The following is a 23072-nucleotide window of genomic DNA, read 5'->3' on the forward strand; positions in this document are numbered from 1 at the left end:
AAAAAGTTTTCATCCAAAGATGCCTTAAATAAAGAATTAAATAATCTCCTTCAAAAAAATCAAAAGGTATTATTTAAGACATTTTTTATCCAAAAATATCTTAAATAATCCTCTTAAAAAAATTAAAAAGAGTAACGATTATTTCATAATTTTTTATTCTAATTAAATTTAAAAATAACGTTACTTTCTCCACATAATCTTAAAATACCACAGAAATACGAGTTTTTGATTTTAAGACTTTTGATACTGTTAGAAATCTATCAATTTTCTTCGAAATCAGATTATCTTAGATCAAATGTTGAAATCAAATATCCGACAATAAGATTCCAAAAAAAAATGTATGGATTTCTCCAAACCAAATACCCTCTAATGGTTATTCTAGTCATTAATTATCAATATATTAGTTTACTATCATTCTAATGTGTTACTTAAAATGCTTAAACAACAGTGTACGTTTGTTAACACACTCAAAATGTACATAAATGTGCATTCCGGTCTATGCATTTAAAACCCATTTAGATGAGCCTGGTTTGGTTGAGGGATAGGTAGAAAAGAAAAATATAGGTGCAACTAGTGGTGGTGGTGAATGGGTGATGCCAGTGAATATTGGAAGGAAGAAAAGGTAAGTTGATAGCTGTTAAGTTAGACTTGTGTGGAGGAGAGACGGTGTAATTAACTTTTTGGAAAGGGGAGGAGAGTTGCCTTTGGGGTCTCTTTTACTTTGTGAGAAAAATTGGTAAGAGTACTAAAGGAGAATGGGCCTTTTTAATGGTGCAAAAGCATAAGGAGGAGAGTGTGGAGTTGATGTATAGTTGTGGTGGGCCTAAAACTCAAAAGACAAATCATTCCAGTATGAAAGTGATGTGCACATGGGTTCTTTCCCCAGCCAAACCTTCGTAAAATTCAATTAATGGAAATTCACCAGCACAAATCAAACCGATAATGTACAGTGTCATGATCAGTTACTATGGAAATTATAACAAGGACTTGCACATCAAGGGACAAAAATGTCATTGAAAGAGCACAATGCTACCCAAAAAAAAAAAAAATCCTTTGCACATTAGTTTCATTATAATCATGTGTGTTGTTTAATCAGCTTGATGATTTGGTCTTGAGGTATTCTTCCTTTGGCTCATAATTGATGATGGCCAGAACTAAAAATCCTGTTCGAAAGGTTATCAAATAAGAACTTTGGTATAGAACTTGAATGGTCTTTAGTTTACTTACAATACTTTGTTATCATCTATTTTTCCTTTGTTTCCTTCTGCAATGGAAGCATTCTGAACATGGAGATTTAATTTTACTTGAGTAACTGGCTTGAAGCTTGCTGGGTGGTATTTTCAGATCTTCCATGAGTATCTGACGAAGCTTTTGATTCTCCTCCATAAGTTCCTCAATCATCTGCTGATGTTTCAACACCTGAATGACTAGAAGTTTTCAGTACAATCTAACACAATCCTAAACAAAAGGAGGATGTGTACAATCCTGAACAATGCCCTATTATCAACTGTATGAATCAAATGTATGTTGAAAAGCTGTAAATCTGTCATGAATAAATCCTTTTGACACAAATTTGGAATATGGCAACCAGTAAACTCCAACATTCAGGACATTTTACATCTGATTACCATGGTTTTCTGTCAATATTTATGTTTTTTTCCACTTAATGATCAATAATCTTGTTGGCAAAATGCACAAACTAAATGGCTTCAGAACAGGTTGAAAAACTAGTAAGGAGCATTACCAATTGAAGCATGTTGTTTTCAGAACGCAACCGCCCAACCTACAAAACAACCAAACCCAAGTGAATTATTGCTGCTACCTACTGCTATTACTGGTAACCAAAATTCAAAACAAGTGCAATTGCTTGTTGCATGTTAAAGCATTTTTTGACAGCTTCTTGTTCCCAGCAACTCTCTTGATTGCTGGAGTGAAATGATGTTTCTCTCACAACCATTAAGTGTACAAAATAAGCTGATCTCAAGCCTCATATTGCACAAATTTAAATCATAGACCTCCCATAAGATTTTATAAAAATTGACATCCACATTAAAATTCAATGCTGGCATGCTGATAAGAAAGAGCAAAACCCCAAAGTAATGAATTACAAAGCAACATACACTAAGCATAAAGGTTTCTTTGCGTACCAGTTCATTTAGGCTAGTTTCATCTTCTTTCAAAACTGGATTTCGCAAAAAACTATTAAGAACCTTTTCTGTTTGACTTCCAAAGGATGTCTTCGTTGGAGATTTTGATGAAAATTTTTCATAAGCTGAACCGCTGCTCATATTTCCTGGTCCATGCAAGCTTTGAGATATAGGATCTTGTACTTTTGACACCATCTGCTTCATGTTTCCACGTGGGCTTTGGATAGAGGGTCCATTTGTTGTTGTCAAAGCACTTTGAATGGATACAGGAAAAGCACCTTCACTGAAAGGTAAATTGGGAGCCATTCCGAGCTTCACCATCAATTTTGTCATCTCTTGCTAGAAGTTTCAGATTAAAAATTTAGACAGAAGTAAATCAAACACCTTAGAAAAAATAGCTATTATAGAAGAAATTAAACGTACTATAACACAACATTGAATTTGATGCACCACCCCAGGCTTCATGGCAAGTCCTGTAAAACAAACAACTTCTGCCGTCAAGAAAGATGTTTTTAGTCCATATGATTGCAGAGCATTAGAATACAAATTATTCGTCCTGCAGCTGGGGATAAAGATATCAATGTCAGTTAAGGTATAAAGATAGAAACACAGCTGGTTGATAACGTTACTCCTTATGCGGATGCTTAAAATTTCAAAAGAAGGGGAAGCATGAACGTATTTTCATGTAGTTAGAATCTCAATCACATCAATCAGCTATTTTGCTACGATCATATAAGCAAGTTCTGAAACTAGGACGTTAATTATTTGGATCAGCATTCACTTACCACATAATACTTTTGTACAAAGACTAAAATGAAGTAAGTAATAAGGGAATCGAGAGAAAATAATTAGGTACACATACTGTCACCTAGGGCCATATGTTTGCAATGTTCAATAACAGTTGGACTTCACAATTTTTATAAGATACCCCACCTTAATACAAATGCATCAATATATAATACTTTTTCAGTTATTTCTTTTCAACATTATTGCATACCAACACCAAAACCATGGCCAAGACCAATTCCACATCCAATGCCTGCTTCAATGTTCTTAGCTCCCAACTTCCTTAACTAAAAACATGAGAAGAACTAGACAAGCAGATTGTGATATATAAGAAAACACAATCAACAAAAGGTATAAAAAATAATCAGAAAATTCTATATTTGACTTACAGCACCATTTACATGTCTGCTAACACCAGAAAATGCATCAGTTGCACCTCTAGTTGCAGTTATAACTTGGCCCAGCATAGGTATGGCACCTGTTACATAGCAAAGGTTAAGTTCCTTAGATTAACAAAATATCCTTGAAAGAATGTACTAGCAATCAGAACTTGAGCAAAACTTGCATCAGCTAACAACAATTTAATGTGCTTCATCATAAGGTATGTTCACCAATCAGAAAAGTTTTGCCCTACCCCATTCATTCCTAATTCTAGACATAACTATATAACATAATAATATCGATATTATAAACAGAAATTTTAGAATTAGCATGACATCTAAAGGCCTTGACCCACAGAGCAGCCTCAATGGACATGATAAAAAAATATAAAGAAGCACACAGACGACAAAGAGGATAAAACAAAAGCATCTAAGAGCCTGCAAGAGGATTGCGATTTAGCAAATTTGAAGTCCAACAATTATGAATTCTTTAATGGTATATCCTCACATCAAAAATTTCAGTCAATGATTGTTAAAGGATGATATGGCTAACAAAAACAAGGCAGAATTGGTTCACTGTAAGCAACTTTAAGACATTTTTATTGAATTAGGGTCACATTTAGTATCGAAAATTCCCATTGTATCCAGCAAGACACCATCATAATGCATAAAGATGTAGAAAAACATCATCCAAGCCAAACCTTGAAAGGCAACTGGTACATTATTAAGTCTTGAAATTACACTGTCTTCATGGTTGAACTCATAAATTTTTCTAATGTTGCTATCTTGTACTCAACTGCAGGGAAAAGCAATCAGATTTCCACTGTGGTAGACAACCAAAAGCTTCTCAATAAATTGAGGCTTATTAAGCTAAGGCAGGATAGTACTCATTTATGTAATTCCTAAACAATTACAGAGTTACAGCTAATAACAACAACAAACTAAGCCTTATATCTAATAACTCTGGGGTCGACTATACGAAAGGCCAAAAAAGGGAATCTCGTTAGGTCATAGTTTTGAATTTTTGCGCCACTCATTTCTATCAAAAACAACCATTTCATCTATTTCCTTAACCCTCATATATAGAGTTACAGCGAATATATAACAAAAAATGAAGATAGATGCTTTTTAACATGTATTGAACTCTTTAAATTCTTAATTCTTGGCCAAAAAAAAAAAAACTTTTTAAATTCTTAATTAGGATTTAGACTAACAAATGGTAAAGCCAAACCACTCTCTGAAGACTGAAAAAGTTCAAATTTTAACAAACTAAATCAATAAACTCACCATTTCAAAAACCCAAAACATCCAAATAGAAAGCCACTATTCATTCCACACACCCACATTTTCCCACCACAGAAAAAAGCCATTACCCATTAGCCAATAGGTTTAACAAAACAAATGAAAAGAAAGTTACACCAAAAATGACACATACAAGGTTTCTTAGGAAGCAAATTGGAGTAAATATCATCATTCTTGGGACTAAACAAACCACCCCAATTCATCTTCACAATTCAAAGATAAGATTTTTGCATTAGAAAATGTATATGAGTAATGTGTATGATAAGAGAGTGGGTGTTAATGAGCAGTACCTATATTTATAGGGCGACCCACGCCTATGCCAATACCACAGCCAATGCCAAAGCCAGTAAATACTTGACCCACTTTCAAAGCAAGTGGATTCTCTAATCTGATTCCTTCAAAGCTTTTTCTTTGATTGGTTGCCACCATTTTACTCTTACTGCTATTGATACCACTCTCCATTCTTTAACAATTCTATCTTTTTCTTCTTCTTGCAAAAATCCCAAAGAAAACTCTCTTTCATATGGGTATTTTTGTCATGTTCTTTTCTCTTCGAAGAAGCTATGAATTCTGTCTCTTTTACTGCTTCCTGTCTCTCTGCAACTGAAACATAGACAATGTGGTTAGATACCGTCTGTTGAGAGAACATGTTTCCTTCTTAGGTGTGGTTTAATGGGATCTTGCCACGTAAACAACTTAACATATTTGGGTTTGGAAGTGGCTGAATTTACATAAATGCCAAATTAAGAGTGGAAATTGGAAAATGCATTTCTTTTGAGTGGAGTAAGGTTACTGTGTTAATGGGTCGATCTCTATTGGGTCTTTGGTTGTATTTGGGATAAAGGCTTGCTGATTTTAAGCTAGTCCAAAACAAGTAAAGGATGGGCTTCCTTTATTAAGTTAATTGTTTGAATTAGATGCGTCCAAGGATAAGCTATTGTCTACTTGTTTAAGCCTATGAATTTGATCCGGGTTAGGGATATGAATTTTTAGATTTTAGTTTGATTTAATTAATTATTTTATTAAAAATTAATATATCTTTATTTAACTTTTATTTATAAAATATTAAACCAATAAAGTATTTTTATTTTTATTTTAAAATATTAAAATAAATATTTGATAGATTTAAGTCGATTCATGATCACTCATTAGTGTAATGATTTTGTGTCTGTTCAACGAACTTTGAAATGAAATAAAAACATAATGAAGTCGTCACCAATTTTTTTTGGTTAAGTGTGATTGGTCACCTATTAAAACATAATTGGTGACGACTCCATTATGTTTTTATTTTGTTTTCAAATTCGTCGAACGAACATAAAATTATTATGACACTTTATAATTTAAACTGTGAAAAATCATTTTAATTTTTACTAGCTATTTATAAGAGCCAAAGGAGAGGCTCTGTTTTGAAAAATATTGATAAGTTAGAGGAATGAACAAGACAAATATATATATATATAGAGAGAGAGAGAGTATTTCACGTAAAAGTGAATTGAACAGTGAATGGGAAGAGATTTGAACTTATAGCAAGGAAAACACTATTAAAAGGTGTTACAATTTGATTTGTAGGACTCGTTTTGATGTTTAAATTAGCAAAATATAAGAAATTAGAATTAAAGAGAATGAAAATCAGTTTGCAAAGAGTTACGAAAGAAGCTTAAAAAAGAAAGGTTCAAAATCCTATACTTAAATCTTCTTTTACTTTATATATGAGATATAAAGCAATAATATAACGTATATAATTAATAGTTGATGAAAAATGCATATTAAACTCAAAAAAAGTTCAGGTAAGTTAAGAGTAAACAATATTTAATGATCTTAGGTAATTTGAATTATAATGAAATGATTTGTTGATGAGATATTAATGTAAGCAGTTGAACAAGCTATGTTCATAAATGAAAAGGTCCAAGTAGACAAGCAATTATACTAGACGTTCCATTTTTTTAAGTCCCGCCCTTCAAAAACTTCAGTACTTTTTTTTTTCTTTAAGAAGTCATTTTTTCATGTCTTTCAAACAATTTGCAACTTGATTTTTAAAAAAATGGAAACATTGAGTCATTTTTAAAATATTAACAAGAAATAATTGATCTGCAATTGTCATTTTCGTAAACATTGAAGGCGTGCACGTTCACATATATAAGGTATAGCAAGTAACAAGGGTCAATCTTCATTCTTCCTTCCCTTCCTAAATCCCAATTGCATTGTTGATTATCTGAGTTTGCAAAGGTATAAATTATTTATAATGTCATGTTTTTCTTTACCATGTCAAATGGGTCATTAGTATATTTCATTATTTTAATGCCAAACGTCATTCACATTCACATTTAAAAAATATATTAAGAATAATTTTTGGTACATGTTAAATCCCCCAAGTAAAAAGAACTCATTTATTTTTTGCCTTAATTAGGGACAAGAGAAAAGTACAGGCACAAGCTACCCATTCTTAGTGGTCATGTGTCCATCAAAAAGGTACAAATCACAAAAGCCCATTTTCTTTGGACAAACATGTCATTAATGCGAAACTAAACTGTAAAATTCATTAAAAAAAAAAAAAAAAGGTGGTGGTTTAGAAACGGATAACATATGCGAATGATTTTATAAAGGGACGATTAGTCGATGGATTTGTTCGTAAAAAAATAATAATTAAATAATTATTTTTAAAAAAATAATCGAAATTGATTGATTTATTTTTAATAATTGAAAATAATTTAATCGAAATAAATCTGTTGATTTCATTGAAAAATCGAAGTTTTTATCGTAAAAAAATTGATTGCTTGATGTGAGAGGTCAACTACCGTCTAAATTTTTGTTATATATTAGACAACTTATGACGAATTTTGTTAAAAAATCAAATAATTTGATTGATTCGAATATTAATTTTAAAAGTTGATCGAATTAATTGCCTAAACAGTTTTCTTTAATTGATCAAATGAAATTAATTTAATTAGTTTCAATTGATTAAGTCATTGATTAAAATGATTTCTACTCACCTTAATGAATATGAAAAATTTAAGAAAAACTGTACCACTAAAAGTTAAACCCACCTTACCCGGCCCCTTAAAAACCACTTTACCCTCTAAATTAGATGTTCTGATTACAACAGTGGATTACAACAACCCTGCATGATGGGCTGTAGCTTAGCCAGACACCTTTCTCTTTGGGGCGGAACCTAAGCGCGAACCATTATATTATTCTTTCACCTATTCTACCAACACCCTAGTTGCTAGAGGAATACCGTGCTCGCTTTACGCGTGCATGTCGATTTCGTATTCACCTCGGATTAGATTTTCATGGTCTTTGACTTCTCAACCTCCCTAATGCTCCACTGGTTTCCTCTGCTGTTTTTAATCAGATGTCCTTTGACACTCTGAAAGTTGTGCTAACATCGATTATGATATTTGTAAAGGAAATAAGAACGAACAACAAATTAAGAGAAACTATTATTATTTGTAATTCAAGCACAGGCGTGAAGTGAAACTCTTAGCTATTACAATCACTCTCAGTACTTCTCATTAGGAATTGTGACAATGATGTTCACTTTGTATGCACCCTCCTCAAGCGAAGGAATTACAAAGACAAACCCACCCGAGGTTGATCTAAACCAACAGGAAACATGAACAGGTTTATTCCCTTCTCGGAAAGTAACTTCATTAGCCCCTAAATCATCCCATTTTGCATACGTGAACTCCTTGTTAAGGTTCACCTTGGGCTTCAACATCCCATGTTTTGAGCAGCTTTCTACCTTGATGGCCTCAAACGATTCATTAAGAAACAAAGAAAACTCGGCACCCATTTCACTTCCAAGATTGTTCTCTGCCTCCTTAAGACAGGCTAACGCGACTTTTCTGCACCATTCACTTTTCAGACTTTCACTTTCAGCATTAATCTTGAAGATCATAGTTTTGCCAGAGTTTTTGCTTGAAGTTGAGCTGATTATGTTAGGAGAGGAGCCGGTGGTGTTCTTGAGACCAGGGAGGTAGAATAGGGGTAGCTTTCGTTCATTATTCTTGTAGATAATGTTGTTGTGAATATTTGCCCATGTCTTCAGGAACTCTGTCCTCAATAAAAGGTCTGCCAGAAGAATGCTGCAGCTAATTCCAATTGAGTATCCCCCACACTGGAAATTGGTCACCTGTTAAACATAAAGAACTGATCATGACTCTGCTTGAAATCAAGGTCATAATTCTTATCCTAAGAGGTTTTTTTAATACAGCTAAATGTCCATATAATATTAACTGAACACAGAACAGTGGGGTAATAAAGCTAAATGTCAATATAATATTACCTGAACATAGAACAGTGGGGAAAACTGTGGAGTTTGCTCATCAATATCCTTCCAGAAAACAAGCTGAGCTTCAGCCTCTTCCCTTTGCTTCATGCTAAGAAACTCTAACAGATTCAGCTGAATTCTTGCCTCAATGAGTCTAATGCCACAATCATTGGACACGATCTCCAATTCTCCATCATTTTCCTCCCCTTTTCGAAGACGTCCACAAATCATTGGCTGCTCCAACAAAGCTCTCCCAAGTGTCTCCTTAATCCACCCAGCAACTAACCAGCCAGAATCTTCCTCCTTTTCCTTTCTGTAGTATTGGACCATGTTCAAGCACCTCTGGAAAATCCCTGGACCAACAGGCTCCCCCACCAACACTTGTCGTGTCTGTCTTGGTTCAGTCATCTTAATCGGAGTCACAGTCTGAATACCTTCAACGAATAATATAGGGACAAAGCTATCACTGTGCATTGCCATCTTGTGAAGCTTCTGAATGGAACGGATTACAACCTCTGCTAATTGTGACGGCATTTATATAGAAATATGTCCAGTAAAAAACATGCTTGAACAATTTAAAGTACTAAAATGCCATTGCTTGTTGCAGTCTGAGCATGTCATTTACTTGTATTATGAATTATAAACAGAGATTTTTCTTTTTAAAAAACTTTTGGCTTGACCAGTAATGAAGTTTTGAACGGGGCGGGCTGGTTTGTTTGGTATACCTAATGTACCACGATAATTCACAAAAGGAAAGGAACATGTCTCATTTCTACACAAAATTTGGTAATCAGACAAAATCTAACTTTTTTATTATCCCTTAACGTCGTTTTCCTTTCCTGTTAAATACCTACTGAAGCACACGCAACTGCGAAAGCCAGCTTTCCCAAGTCATTGCTAAGCGGTTGATTATTGCTGGTAACTTCATTTTTTGGCTCAGTTGGCACAGGGCAATGCGTCTTTTTTCCGCTTTTTGGGTCTTTTTTTTCCCTTTAAACAAGCAAATCGGCTAAATGAATTCAGGTCAAATCAGTTCAACCAATTGTACGTGCATGGACCGATCAAGTCCTAATGTCATGAACTGTTGGAATGAGGCAATGGCCATGGCCTGACGTCAGTCCATAGCTGATCACTAGAGACCAGACAATGAAATGGCTAGATTTTCAATTAATGATCGGTTGGTGGTCTCATTTACTAAGTTTTGTAAGCTCTTAGAAAGGCAACAGCCCAATCTCCTTAAATTAAAGCATGCAACTCACATCATCACTAAATTTAAAGCAAGTTGGTTTGTGCTTATATCGCCACTAGTTGTTCGTTAAACCGCCACCAATGTGCAATTAATATGGAGGCAAGTTGTTGCTATTCATGTTTAGTACACATTGAATTTTCTTTCTCAGCATAAAAGATAAAATCTTTTGTCTCGGTCCCAGGTGGTCACCAATATTTAAATTGTACGAAAACTCTTTTGTCTCGGTCCCAGATGATCACCAATATTTAAATTGTACAAAAAGTCATCAAATATCAAATAGAAAACAACAGTAATAATTTAGGTTTTTGCTGAAGGACCCAAGTTTAAATTTAGTGGTTCTTTGATATGAGGGTTTTTTTTTGACAATTCTCAAGTTTGAATTCCTTTAAACCTGAACAGCATTTCTAGAAATTAAAAAGTATTAACAACAGTTCAAGAGTGTTGAGACTTTAATATGGGGCCTGATCAAACGAGCAATGAATGAGACGAGACATATCATTTCATTGTACCAGGACAGTTGCATGTGCAGCTCATAAATAGTTAACCAATAATATTCCAATTTCCATGGTCATCCCAAAAGCAATGAATATGCAGCCGTACGTTTCCCATTCCATAAGGAATGCCAAGGGAAATTTTTTTTTTTTTTTCCAAAAGAAAAATAGAGCTTAGGCAGGAAAGACATAGCAGTGGACGTGACTAGAATGGGTTCTGGTACCGGAGGATGCCTGTTTAGGACAATGCCCTATGCCTTTTTCTTGAGTACAAAAGAAGGGCATACTACTTGGGTGTTCAGTGTTGCTGGTGAAGTGAGAAGTAAATTTTTTTTGAGCTAACAAGGCTCGTGGTAGACTGGTAGCTGGAGGAGTAACTAAATATTGTCGGTAAGATGAATATAATAAATTTAGAAGCCCTCAGTTGGTGAGATGGATTCCACCAGCTTGCAAAATCCCTCTCTTATGTGGGAGCTTTAATATTATACCGCGTCTAAAGGCCTAACGCTGATTGCAAGTTCAGCCTAAAATCTACTTCAAAAAGGTGATTTGGGCCTAAAAACCGTAGATCAAGCTCGGGCCTAATACAAACAAGATCCAGGATCAAGCTAACGGAATGGTCGTTACCAAAGTACCTTTGCCGGTAAAGTCTGGTTGAACATGAACCAACAAGAAACATTTCATCTCCGCCACTTATTTTCGAGACATTTTGTTTATAATTGTGGCCCTCTCGAGTCTCAAATTATCACAAACTTTGCCAACCCAACACTTCAGAACCATAGCAATAACCACTTCTTCTCTTCTGCGTCTCAACTGTCCTATGTCTCGACCTTCTTTGTCCAATTCTCAAGGTAGAGGATTTTTGCAGACGTTCTTAAACCCATCCGCACATCAATTATGAAGCTGGTATTCAGAAGGAGGATATTCTCATAGTGGGAGCTGGGATTGCTGGTCTTGCCACTGCAGTGTCCCTTCGCAGGTCAGAATATTTGAGCTAAATTTTATTCCTTGCTGGCCTTTCTAGTCTGAATTTGAGTGTCTATTTACAGATTGCTAGGATTCTTTTGATTCTTCTTTACCAATGAATTGTGCAAAATCTATCTTTTTCTATTTTCTTTATGCACGATAATGGTGGTGCATGTTCAAATTTGCAGCATTTGGATATTGCAAGTTCAACAAGAAATGAATCTCCACAAATTGTTCTGATTAGTTTTCATGTTAAGTGATCATCAGGCTAGGAATTGGATCACTAGTGCTTGAGCAAGCAGAGTCACTTAGAACTGATGAAACCTCACTCACCCTTTTCTAGAATGGGTGGCGGGTATTGGATGCAATTGGTGTTGCATATTGTCTCAGGAGCCAATTTCTTGAACTTCAAAGTCAATTTCACTAGCGCTTATTTTTGACAAGTGCTGTCCTACATTTTTTAGCGAACTTGGTCCCTTTCTATAGTAGGTTTTTAGACTTGAACGTATCCTTAGTTATCATATTCTGAACTTGTTCATTGCATCAGCTGTGCAGGATGGTGGTGAAGTCAGAAGATGGAAGGGAGTTACGCTCCTTCAAATTCAAAGATGAAGATCAAAAGTACTAAATCTTCTACGTTCTTGGAGCTTGGAGGCAGTTTTTAATCTAATTTGTACCACTATTTCCGTTCTTTACCTTTCAAATGATTGTATACAAATGTTTCTCTGTTTCATCAACTAATGATAACGTGATGTTGCAGCCAAGCAGTTCGTGCATTGGAGAGGAGAATACTTCTGGAGACGCTTGCCAATAAGTTGCCACCAGACGCAATACAATTTTCTTCGAAGTTCTCAAAGATTGAGTCAAGCGAAAATGGTGAAACTCTTTTGGAACTTACGGATGGTACTAGATTACTTGCAAAGGTTAATTCATAAAAGTCTCAACATTCTCGTTCATGTATACAGCAATGCTCTATCGTGATGAATACTATAATTCAGCATTGCTTCCCAGCTGTGTAAAAATTAGAAATCAAATTACTGAAAGTTTTTCAACAGATTGTTATTGGATGTGTTAGGTCTCCAATAGCCAAATGGATGGGTTTCTCTGGGCCAAAGTATGCAGGGCATTGTGCTTTCCATGGACTAGGATTTTATCCCAACGGGCAGCCCTTTGCACCAAGGTTAATTACATAGATGGAAGAGGCCTGCGTGCAGGATGTGTTCCTGTATCTCCCACAAAAGTTCACTGGTTTATCTGCCATAACAGCTCTCTGCGGGGATTTTTCTTTTCTTTTTTACAGTAGCATTCAGTCATACAACGAATAGCGAATAACCATATAACACCTTCCAGTAAATTTTTTCAAATCCTTCCGAGCTCTAATGATCTATTTCATGGTTTGTTGCAGGTCCAAAGATAACTGATCCAGTTTTGCTGAAGAAGCAAGCAAATAGATACTAGTAAAGAACTGGCCTACGGAGCTACTTAAATTTATTGCTCTCAACCCTGATGAGACGATGAATAAAACCCCCTTGTTGACCGTTGGCTATGGCCAGGTGTAATATGCTTCAGCTGGCAAAGTTGTGCTGGTCAAGGATGCCTGGCATCCGATGACTCCCAAGGGCATGGTGCTTGCTGTGCTTTAGAGGATACGGTGATTCTGACAAGCAAGTTAACAGATGCAATTAAATCTGTACCTCCATCTATAGTAGGTGCTCTCAGGGCATATGGAGAGGAAAGAAGGCCTCGAGTCTCTCCGCTAAGGCGCTAACCATAGGTACAAATCTCGTGGGATCTGTTTTGCAATGGGATAATCCACGTGTGAGCCACTCAAAGCATAAAATGTAAGATTTCAAAGTTGACCATACAAAAAGCAAGAAAACTTATTGCACCTTCGTTGCAAAATCCAAATTATACAAATTAGCCATGTAATTCCTTTATGGATGTCAAGATTTTCGATCACATTTTTCATAGGAGGAAAATTATTTCATGCAATTTGCTATTTGAGCTAAACCTTTCTCAAGAACTTTCTAAAGACACCATGATTGACCTCATTCCTAAGGAAGCTACAACACTCGCCGGAACTGGGCGTGGTCAAAGACTTTGTGAACATGAACAAAAAGGAAAATCGACCACCACATGTTTGTTTGTCCCGTTCTTGCATTTGCTCTTTGGTCATTGTTGTTCGCAAATTGCAGCAGCCACCCTGGTTCCCTGCTGGCAGACGCGTTGTCAAAGGATGCTTCATGCAAGAGAATACACACGTAAATGAAGCAGCCAGGAAACACCTGGCTGTCCGTTTTCTTCAGTTGAAAATTTTTTCTTCCATTAAATAACAAATTAAATGTTCTAAAATGACTTAAATATCCTCAAAAAATGCCATATCAACTGCCTTTATTTACGATTTTTTAAGATAGATAAAGCAGTCTAAGTGCTCAATTAAAATACACTCTTTGTTATTGTCATTCTCCTAACTATTTTCTTAACAACAAAAATTCTATACATAATTTTGATAGGATTACTATTTTATACATTATGGGTAAAATTTTTAAATTTGATAAACAATATTAAAATATTAGTAAATATTTTATTATTTATTATATTAACTTATAAATTTTTAAAATATATTTTTATTGTTCTCGAAAAATTGTCCTCAGAATGTTCTTTAAAAAAAAGTATCTCGATAATAAAAAAGATAATATTTTACAAATTGGATACTAATATCTTAGTTTTGGGATCCACCTATGTTTTACCAACAATCCCAATTGCTAGCTAATTGTGCATGGTGATAGTGGTCCTAATAAGACATAGGATAACAAAATTTTAAACTATATAATGATTAAGAATCCAATTCCCTTTGATTCCTTTATTTTATCCTCTCCATTTCAAACTCAAGGTGTTAAGTAATTATATGGACAACATTCAATTTATGCCACATACTTAATTAAGTGATACAATAGAAGATAAGGTATATGGATAATTAATTGCTTAAATTTAAATTTTAACACTTCTTTTTTATTTTTTTTTTCAAAGAAAACTTGCACCTTTTTTCAACTTGCAAGCAAGGCATTAATTTTTTTTATCCATTAATTGGATTGGATAATACAAACTAAACTACTCTTAACCTAATTAAGTAAACTATGTTACAAATTATCTCTATCCTTGCCTTTCTTCTATTTATCACCTTATTCACATTTGAATTTTACATTTAAAATCTCTTACTAATTGTTTGACATAAGATAATACTAAACTAATTATCCAAAAAAAAAAAGAAATATACAATTATACCAAACTAAATTGATCATGAGCATACGAAGGACGTTTACAAACTTTATATTTTGATAAGTGAAGTCTCATCAAATAATCATCAAACTCTTCGCGAAGAGAATATTTATTAAGAAAATATATTTTTTATTTGAAATTTTTAAGATTTTAAAAGATGTAATAATTTAAAACAAAAAGTAAAATTGTAAATGTTAAGATTTAAATCTTATATTTATTAATTACTATTTTTTTAATATGTCATAAATTAATTAGATTAAATATATTTAAAATCATTAAAAATAAAAATATAATACTCTATTTATGGATCATACTCACACCACCGTTTAAATTAAGAAAATGATATGAATACAAAGTTTTAAATAATTATTGAATGGAATATTTTCCAAGAAAATGATTAAAAAAAAGAAAATGCCCAAAATTGTAATTTAACAATACGCAATTGCACAAATACGTGGCATTCTTTTTGTTTCCAGTGCTACGTCAACCTCCAATTTCCCTCAAATTTTAAATTTGATCAAAATTAATAATTAATAAAAAATTAAAATTCCAATTTCCAACTGTTCTGGCTCTTCATTTATAAACAATACACCAGCACAAACTCTTCGCTTCTTCAAATTCTCCTTCCATTGTCCCGGTAACAAAAACTCCCTCTTCCTCTTTCTCAGGCGACGATCTCAAATTGGCGGTAAATTCACCGTAACGCCCAATTTCTCGTTCCCTCCGATATCTCCCCCGACATCTCGTGATTCAGTTGATTCTAACTTGTCACCATCATGAATCCCGAATAGTAAGCTCCTTTTTTTTGTGTAATTTTATTTCTGTATTCATGTTAAATTAATCGTTTTTAATTTATTTTCCTATGGATCCTCTTATTTCAATTTTCTTTTGAATTAAATTTGTTTTATTTTTTCCTAAAATTTCTTTGTTTCTTTGTTATTTTGATTAATTGATTTTCTTTGTGAATCAGATCCGATTGGTTTTTGTTTCAGATCTGTTTATTGATTTTCTAGCATTATAGGTTAGCTAAGGAATAATAATTGTCTCTAAAATTTGTGATTTATTAAGTTAGGTAACAGTTTTATGGAGAAATTTAAAATATTTCAAATAAATTTAGGCTGAAAGATGGAAATAACCACAAGGAGCTTGATTGCTTTATGAGTTTTTGTTTTATGTATGTTTATATGTTGAAATTTTGATTTTTTTAATTATTTTTTATGTTCTGAATTTTGTTTGTTTGTGATAATGGCAGCGATTATCTGTTTAAGCTTTTGCTTATTGGAGATTCTGGTGTTGGGAAATCGTGTCTACTTTTGAGGTTTGCTGTAAGCTTTTGGACCCCCTTTGATTTTAATGCTTTTTGATCTTAGCTTTGTGATTTGTTTTCTTTTTTGTCACCAAAGGTTGATGCTTACAAACTGATTTTTCTTTTGGGAACCAGGATGATTCATATCTGGAGAGTTACATAAGTACCATTGGTGTTGACTTTGTAAGTATTGTCTCAGTACTTTTAAAGTATTGGTTTGTTTGTTTTAAACATGTGAATGGTAAATTAACTCTGAATTGTGTTCCCATATGCAGAAAATCCGTACTGTGGAACAGGATGGAAAAACCATCAAACTCCAAATTGTAAGTCTTTAAATTGGCTGGCTAACTTGTCTTTTGTTAATTGGGGTTTGAATATCCAAATTTACCTATTTGGAATGCATACTTTGATCTGGTACACCCATAGTTTGGTTTGCTTTAACTGGGTTGTGTTCGTTCTCTCAGTTCTAGTCAATTTTAGGAGTTCCTTTGTTTAGAATTTTTTTTATATGATTTATACACTTAAAAGGTTGCTTGACTGTATCTTTTCTTTTGATAATCGTTGATTGTTGATTGCCTTTTTATGCTTGTCTATGGATATGCAGTGGGACACTGCTGGCCAAGAACGTTTTAGGACAATCACTAGCAGCTACTATCGTGGGGCTCATGGTATCATAGTAAGTACCATATTTTACATTTTAGCTGTGTTTCTCCTCCCTTAAATTTCTTTACGCAGGATTAAACTCATACTGAGTGCATTCTTGGCAGGTTGTTTATGATGTGACAGACCAAGAGAGTTTCAACAATGTCAAACAATGGCTAAATGAAATTGACCGCTATGCCAGTGAGAATGTGAACAAGCTTTTAGTTGGGAACAAGTGTGACCTAACAGCAAACAAAGTTGTATCCTATGAGACAGCTAAGGTTAACTGATTGCACATGTTTCAAATTTATATGACATTCGGTATCAAAAAAAGTTTAGGATTTTCATCACTCATGACTTGTTTTCTTTGTACAGGCTTTTGCAGATGAAATTGGGATTCCTTTCATGGAAACAAGTGCTAAGAGTGCCACTAACGTTGAAGAGGCTTTCATGGCCATGGCTGCTTCAATCAAGAACAGGTATTCTACCTGATGTTTTCTACATTTTATGGTGAAGTGACACATACACACACTTATATAAGGAAGATGGATTTATTGCTTCTTTAATGGATTGGCCCCTGATTTTAGAGTTTATTGGTCCTTATCTCTTAATGGTTGTTTGCAGGATGGCAAGCCAACCAGCCATGAACAATGCGAGACCTCCAACAGTACAGATCCGAGGACAGCCTGTGAACCAGAAGTCTGGTTGCTGCTCGTCTTAAAGAAAATTAATTTCAGTGGGCACATGATGTCCTTTTGTGTTATTTATTGCATGTAGTAATACTAGTCCTATTTAATGCTTTTGATATGAAGATGGTTCAGCGTGATTTGCTATTCTTGTCTGTTGTTCAATACTCTGCTAAATTTCTATTCTTTTAATTGTTTTTGATTTCAAGGATACATTTTGTACAAAATAGGAATATTGGTGAAATGCAGTATTTGTGATCAAATCAGGTTTCAAATAACGCACCTAACAACCGAGGGAGCTTAGCCTTAGCATATATCAGCAAATATTTTCGTGAAGCATTAAATCATCAATAAATAGAGATTAAAAGAAACAATAACATGAATGCATTGTTTTCAGACAGGACCAACTAAAACGGTCTCAACCTACTCGAACCGACAAAACCGATGCCACTACTTCTCAGTTGTAATCCATAAGCTCTGATTTTAACCCAAAACAAAAAACTCAAGGCAAAAAAAAAAAAAAAAAAGATGTGCATGTCAGGAAAAGACCATGAGTCTGTAGACCCATGGGTAAATTATCTAAAATTTACACAAAAACATAAACGGTTTCTGATAAAGTCATCATTCCTCTTGAAAGATCACAATGAATTCCAAGCAAGTGAAACCCATCGTGTAGATTGCAGTGGCTGATCTCACTTGCCACCCAATGAGGGGAAGTGCCCAGGATCTTCAATTGAGGGGGCTGGCACATCGCTAGCTGTGTTGCCTCCGAATCCACCTCTGGGACCGCGACCACGGCCTCGACCACGCCCGGGGCCATAGTACCTCTCCCCTTCAGCTGGCTTCAGGAACTCATTGATGCTGACAGACTACATCAAAACAACATTCATACAGAATTTTAGTAAGGGAAGAACATAATGTGACATCTACATCATCAGCACCGATACCAATGATAAGGTGGAAAACTTAACACAAAGATGCATTTCCCATTCATCATGTAATGAAAAATTTTGGAAATTGACATTATTATGCAATAACATGACAGTAAGAAGCATTTACGACGAGTTGAAAATATGTGATGACAAACAAAAGCTTTACATTTGGAACTTAAAAATGTTTTGTGTAATGTATAGGATAAGGCATTTTCTTCTGAGTTGTCGCTCCCCAAAAAAAAACCAACTTACTGAAGTTAATTTGCATATAAGCCAAAATTAGCTTGAACACAACTATTGATCCTCAAATGGTTTTGCAGATTCATTTGCATTGTTGCTGAGCAGCCATTATGCTGTCACACCAAAAGGGGAACTAAGCATGGTCTCTATCAGTTATCATTAATGGCCAAATTAGTTTAACCTAACAACATTCGAAAGGAATATGAAAAAACAAGTCAAACAGCCAACGATGGTGAAAGAACTAAACTCCATACACAAATGAACCTGAGATTCATTTAGAAGAGGAACAAGTATATTCAAATTAATACAAAGTCCAAAGATGCATCCATACTTTGTTAAGACAAAAGAAATCACAATGAGTCAAACTAGCAATGAATCTTGATTCCATTGCAAAGCATATGCATACAGAACTACCAAATAAGAAAGTTAGAAAAGTATGATTGCATCCATGAAAAAAATGTCAAATGCAAGACCCAGATCCATCCAAAAGAAGCACTTAATCAACAATAACATGTGAGAAAAACATGCAAACCTTTTTGACTTTTTCTTCTTTATCAGCATCTTTGCGTTTGTCCTTTTCAGAACCCTAACAATCAAAAGCTAAGTCAATATACCAGCATAAAATTAAATAGATGAAACCACATACAACAACAGAAGAAAGTTAAGAAACCTTACCAGTTTGATAAATATGTCATCATTGCTCTTCTTATTTGAAAGTTGTTGCATGGACTCGAACTCTTTGACATCAACTTTCCTTTCTTCAGTCTTGAGAGCAAGCAAAGCTTTCCTTTTCTCCTCAAGAATCTTCTCGTATTCTTCCAAAGTCATCTCCTAATAAAGGAGGAAAAAGTCCACATTCAAAATTAGAACATTAACATCAAGCAAGACTTATTAAAACAGGCAATTTCAAATTAAGTTGATTATTTGATCATTCTAAAGTTGATTACACTAACCAAAGAGTAAGCATGGCCAATCCCACCGTTCATATAAATTATTGTAGATGAAATTTACCCAATATTTCAGAAACTTAATTCATCTAACAAATTTTGCCTAGTTATAATTAAAGTTTGAGTGTTTGACCACTGATGCTATGCAGTTTGAAACTATTAGAACTGTTAACGAACGTGATGTTACTAGACACATTGCCCAATATAGGAAAAAGTTCTAATAGACAACTAATACAAATCAAGGAAGTTATCACAACATATTCTATTTACCTACTCCCTGATCAATAATTAAAGGAGTTACAATATTGGCAAATCAGCAAAAATAGTTTTGTTTCCCCCTATCCACATCTCTAGGAAACCAAGACCCTAAGTGTGATCAAAGAACTACCTTATTTTCAGGCTCCTTCTCCTCAGGTTCATTTGCTGCGTTTTCCTTGTTAGCATCCACAGCATCTTCCTCTCCAGACTGTTTCCCAGAGCTCACATTCTTTTCATTCTCAGGAACATTTTCTTCAGTCTCTCTTATTTTGGCCCAAATAGCAGACATATAAACAGATGAGCTTGCATCACACAAAAATATATATATGTATAAAGCACATCACATAAGGAACTTAGTTGTGTCTGCTGCTTAAGAGCTTGGCAAACAGATACTTACGGAGCAGCTTCATCAGTAGGACTACCCCAATTACCACGTCCGGCACCATCACGTTTGAACTCATTCCTGGTTATGCATAACAATGGAAACAATGATGTCATAAATGGTTAAAGGAAACAGAAATCAATAGTGATATTATAGATGACAAACCACACAACAGAAAATGGAAATTCAATAAAGCAAAATACTAACCCATGTCCAGTCCCACTATGGCGATCATACTGCCTGCGAGGGCGTTCCCCTTCTCCAGATTCTCCATCATTAAAACCACCACGGCGACCCCCATGAAAAGATCCTCGAGGCCCACCATAGCCACGCCTTTCAGCTTGCTTCCCTCCTTCTCCCTCTTCAGTGGTTCTGTACCTTCCCGAAAATCCATCGGAGTTATCACTAGCATTGGAATCACGATTGAACCCACTCCCACCACGTCCGCGCCCACGTCCACGTCCAATACCACGGCCCCCTCCCCGTCCAGGCTCATTCTTTGCCTCTCTCACTACATAACAAGGCAAACATGGAAAAAAAATGCAAGATAAACGAGTAAGCACATACCAAACTTCAATAATTAAAAGTGACTGTCAATAAAACAACAAAAATGTAAACAAAATCCAAGGCAAAGTTCAACAATAAAAGCGAGAATATTACATGACCATATCATCCATAAGAATCATAAAAGTGAAGTCCAAAATAAAGTTCGAACATCACTTATATCGCAAGACAGATAGAGTCAATAAAGTTCACCAATTTCTTATGTTTTACCTCAATTTCAATAATACCAGGAAATAAAAATTACAAAAACCCACTTATCCATATCAAAACACATACAACTTCAAAGCAATAGGCTTGACCAAAAGGAATGATCTAATGACAGATAAAACTAATAAATTTCAAGAAAATTTTCTTCTTTTACCTGATTTCCAACAAAATAATAAGACTTAACAAAAGATCAATTTTAATGGCACACAAGATTAATAAATTTCACAAATTTCTTTTATTTTACTTCATTTCCAATCCAATAAACAACTATACACCAATCGAACAACCAATTCCGAAAAAGATACTCCACCAAACTACTTAAACAATACATGAAATAAAAAAACCCACAAATCTTTTGATTTTTTTTGGTATGTTTATTCAAAACAAAATAGAGAATCAACTAACCGATTAGAAAAACAATAAACAAAAGTTACCAGCTTGAGCAGGAGGAGGTGGCTTGGTGGGGAGCTTAGCAGCCTTAGCCGGCTGAGCTTGAGCTGGAACCGAAGCAGGAGCTTTCTTAGGCTTTTCAAGCTTCTGCTTCTCAGCAGCAGCAATAAGCAAACTTGGGTCTTCAGTGTCATCATCCAAGAGATCGAAAGGGTTCTTGGTTGCCATTTGTTAACCCAAAGAAGAAATAATATCAAAAACTTTAGCTTTTCTTTTTTAAAAATAACAAGAGAACCCTAGTGTATAGTTAACGCCATTGCAGTGAATATAACTGAAAAATAATAAGATCTAAAATTTATGTTCGTAAGGCATTAAAACGGGAAGAAAAAAAAAAGAGAGAGAAATGCAGAAGGACAGAGAAAACCCTAGCCAATGCGGCCGAGAGAAGAGAGTGAGGCTAAACCTAATCTTAAAAACCCTATCGATTTTGTTAATGTGCGGTCGGGTTCATTTTAAAACTTTTGCATTTTATTTGTTTTAAAAGAGATTGACAAATAGTTTATTAAATGAAAACAAAATTTGAATCTTAAAAATTGAAAAAAAAAAATCTTCTGAACGAAAAATGGATTTCTTAATAAATGAGAATTTGACAAAAGGAATAATGATAATTCTATCAAAGTTATTTGATCACTAGTGATCTTAAATTATTATGTTTTATACAATGTTATACATCATTCATAATTTTAAATTATTATATTTGATATTACATCAAAAAAATTATAAATTATAAAAAGTCAAAATAATTTTTAAAAAATAATTGAATATTTAATTTTTTTAAAAATTAATATTTATTAAATGAATTTAAAATATTTATTAAATGAATTCAATAAATTTAATGAAGATAATTTTTAAAATTTATTAAATAAATTCAATAAATTTATATGAAAAATACAATTTAATAAATATTTTTCTACAAATTAATAAAATCTTGACCATATTACTGAACGAATGAATTCATGGTATAATTTCAATATTATAAACAACTCATAATATTTTGATAATTTTAATCATATATATTGAAAATATAAATGATACGATGAAGGTAATGATTAATTTTTTCATGATGAAAGTTTATTTATATAGACAATTTGGATGGGATTGTGATTTTATTCATGTTTTTTTTTTTTGGGTAAATTAATTATAAAATAATATTAAAAATTATTTTTTTATATTAATAGTTTTTTTTATGTTTTTAGAGGAAAAAAATCATTCTTCAAGGTAAAAACAATGATCTAATTATTCCAACAATTTAACGTCATTCTCACATAAATTTCTTAAATTGATACAAATAAAATAATATAATTAATAAATGCAAATCATTATTGATTTTTAAATTAATCACCTCTTCTCAAATGCTTCCTAATCTTATCATTCTCTAATTCACGGTATCAACAAATATAAAAAAAAATCTCAAATCTTAATAACTAAATTAATTATTTAAAAAATGCTAAAACTATTTACGGATGCTAAACATAATTCTATATATATTTTTATTTAAATTGTTAAATCCGATAAAAACAATAGTTTGATAGTAAAATAGAAAAAGCTAAAAATCCAACAAACCCATAATATATGGGTTTGAGGAGTT

At 33.7% G+C, this 23072-nt stretch overlaps 5 protein-coding genes across 8 annotated transcripts; 2 read left to right on the forward strand and 3 right to left on the reverse strand.

Annotated features, from left to right (window-relative positions):
- Positions 1 to 853: 853 nt before the first annotated feature.
- On the reverse strand, positions 854 to 5276 carry LOC111286514 (uncharacterized). Of its 2 annotated transcripts, none has more exons than XM_022876533.2 (7): positions 4749 to 4863; positions 3323 to 3411; positions 3145 to 3220; positions 2571 to 2620; positions 2148 to 2486; positions 1745 to 1783; positions 854 to 1419 (listed from the first exon to the last, which is right to left on the reverse strand). In XM_022876533.2, exons 1-7 carry the CDS (start codon positions 4816 to 4818, stop codon positions 1240 to 1242), a joined length of 843 nt encoding a protein of 280 aa, XP_022732268.2. In that variant the 5' UTR covers positions 4819 to 4863; the 3' UTR covers positions 854 to 1239. The 2 variants fall into 2 exon arrangements, with proteins under 2 accessions (XP_022732268.2, XP_022732258.2); XM_022876523.2 differs by lacking the exon at positions 4749 to 4863 and adding an exon at positions 4906 to 5276 and having other exon boundaries at positions 855 to 1419.
- Positions 5277 to 7709: 2433 nt separating this feature from the next.
- On the reverse strand, positions 7710 to 9722 carry LOC111286525 (HXXXD-type acyl-transferase family protein). Its single transcript, XM_022876543.2, has 2 exons — positions 8901 to 9722; positions 7710 to 8747 (listed from the first exon to the last, which is right to left on the reverse strand). Exons 1-2 carry the CDS (start codon positions 9417 to 9419, stop codon positions 8115 to 8117), a joined length of 1152 nt encoding a protein of 383 aa, XP_022732278.2. The 5' UTR covers positions 9420 to 9722; the 3' UTR covers positions 7710 to 8114.
- A 938-nt stretch (positions 9723 to 10660) lies between these two features.
- LOC111286543 (monooxygenase 2-like) lies at positions 10661 to 13360 on the forward strand. 3 transcript variants are annotated; one of them, XM_089746020.1, is made up of 5 exons: positions 10661 to 11604; positions 12139 to 12212; positions 12352 to 12514; positions 12647 to 12771; positions 12997 to 13360. In XM_089746020.1, exons 2-5 carry the CDS (start codon positions 12148 to 12150, stop codon positions 13010 to 13012), a joined length of 369 nt encoding a protein of 122 aa, XP_089602146.1. In that variant the 5' UTR covers positions 10661 to 11604; positions 12139 to 12147; the 3' UTR covers positions 13013 to 13360. The 3 variants fall into 3 exon arrangements, with proteins under 3 accessions (XP_089602146.1, XP_089602147.1, XP_089602145.1); XM_089746021.1 differs by having other exon boundaries at positions 10715 to 11604; positions 12667 to 12771; XM_089746019.1 differs by having other exon boundaries at positions 10786 to 11604; positions 12667 to 13360.
- Positions 13361 to 15477: 2117 nt separating this feature from the next.
- Positions 15478 to 17767, forward strand: LOC111276847 (GTP-binding protein YPTM2-like). The gene is made up of 8 exons (XM_022862755.2): positions 15478 to 15660; positions 16123 to 16195; positions 16312 to 16359; positions 16452 to 16499; positions 16781 to 16852; positions 16944 to 17099; positions 17194 to 17297; positions 17443 to 17767. The coding sequence occupies exons 1-8, from the start codon at positions 15647 to 15649 to the stop codon at positions 17537 to 17539; spliced, it is 612 nt and encodes a 203-aa protein (XP_022718490.1). The 5' UTR covers positions 15478 to 15646; the 3' UTR covers positions 17540 to 17767.
- A 51-nt stretch (positions 17768 to 17818) lies between these two features.
- LOC111276841 (RGG repeats nuclear RNA binding protein A-like) lies at positions 17819 to 21864 on the reverse strand. The gene is made up of 7 exons (XM_022862743.2): positions 21469 to 21864; positions 20471 to 20774; positions 20279 to 20344; positions 20012 to 20144; positions 19352 to 19507; positions 19209 to 19262; positions 17819 to 18373 (listed from the first exon to the last, which is right to left on the reverse strand). The coding sequence occupies exons 1-7, from the start codon at positions 21650 to 21652 to the stop codon at positions 18197 to 18199; spliced, it is 1074 nt and encodes a 357-aa protein (XP_022718478.1). The 5' UTR covers positions 21653 to 21864; the 3' UTR covers positions 17819 to 18196.
- Between the last annotated feature and the right edge of the window lie 1208 nt (positions 21865 to 23072).

The sequence above is a fragment of the Durio zibethinus genome, chromosome 17 (assembly GCF_047325235.1).
Source record: "Durio zibethinus cultivar Kanyao isolate XHJ-2024 chromosome 17, ASM4732523v1, whole genome shotgun sequence".
Taxonomy (NCBI): Eukaryota; Viridiplantae; Streptophyta; class Magnoliopsida; order Malvales; family Malvaceae; genus Durio; species Durio zibethinus.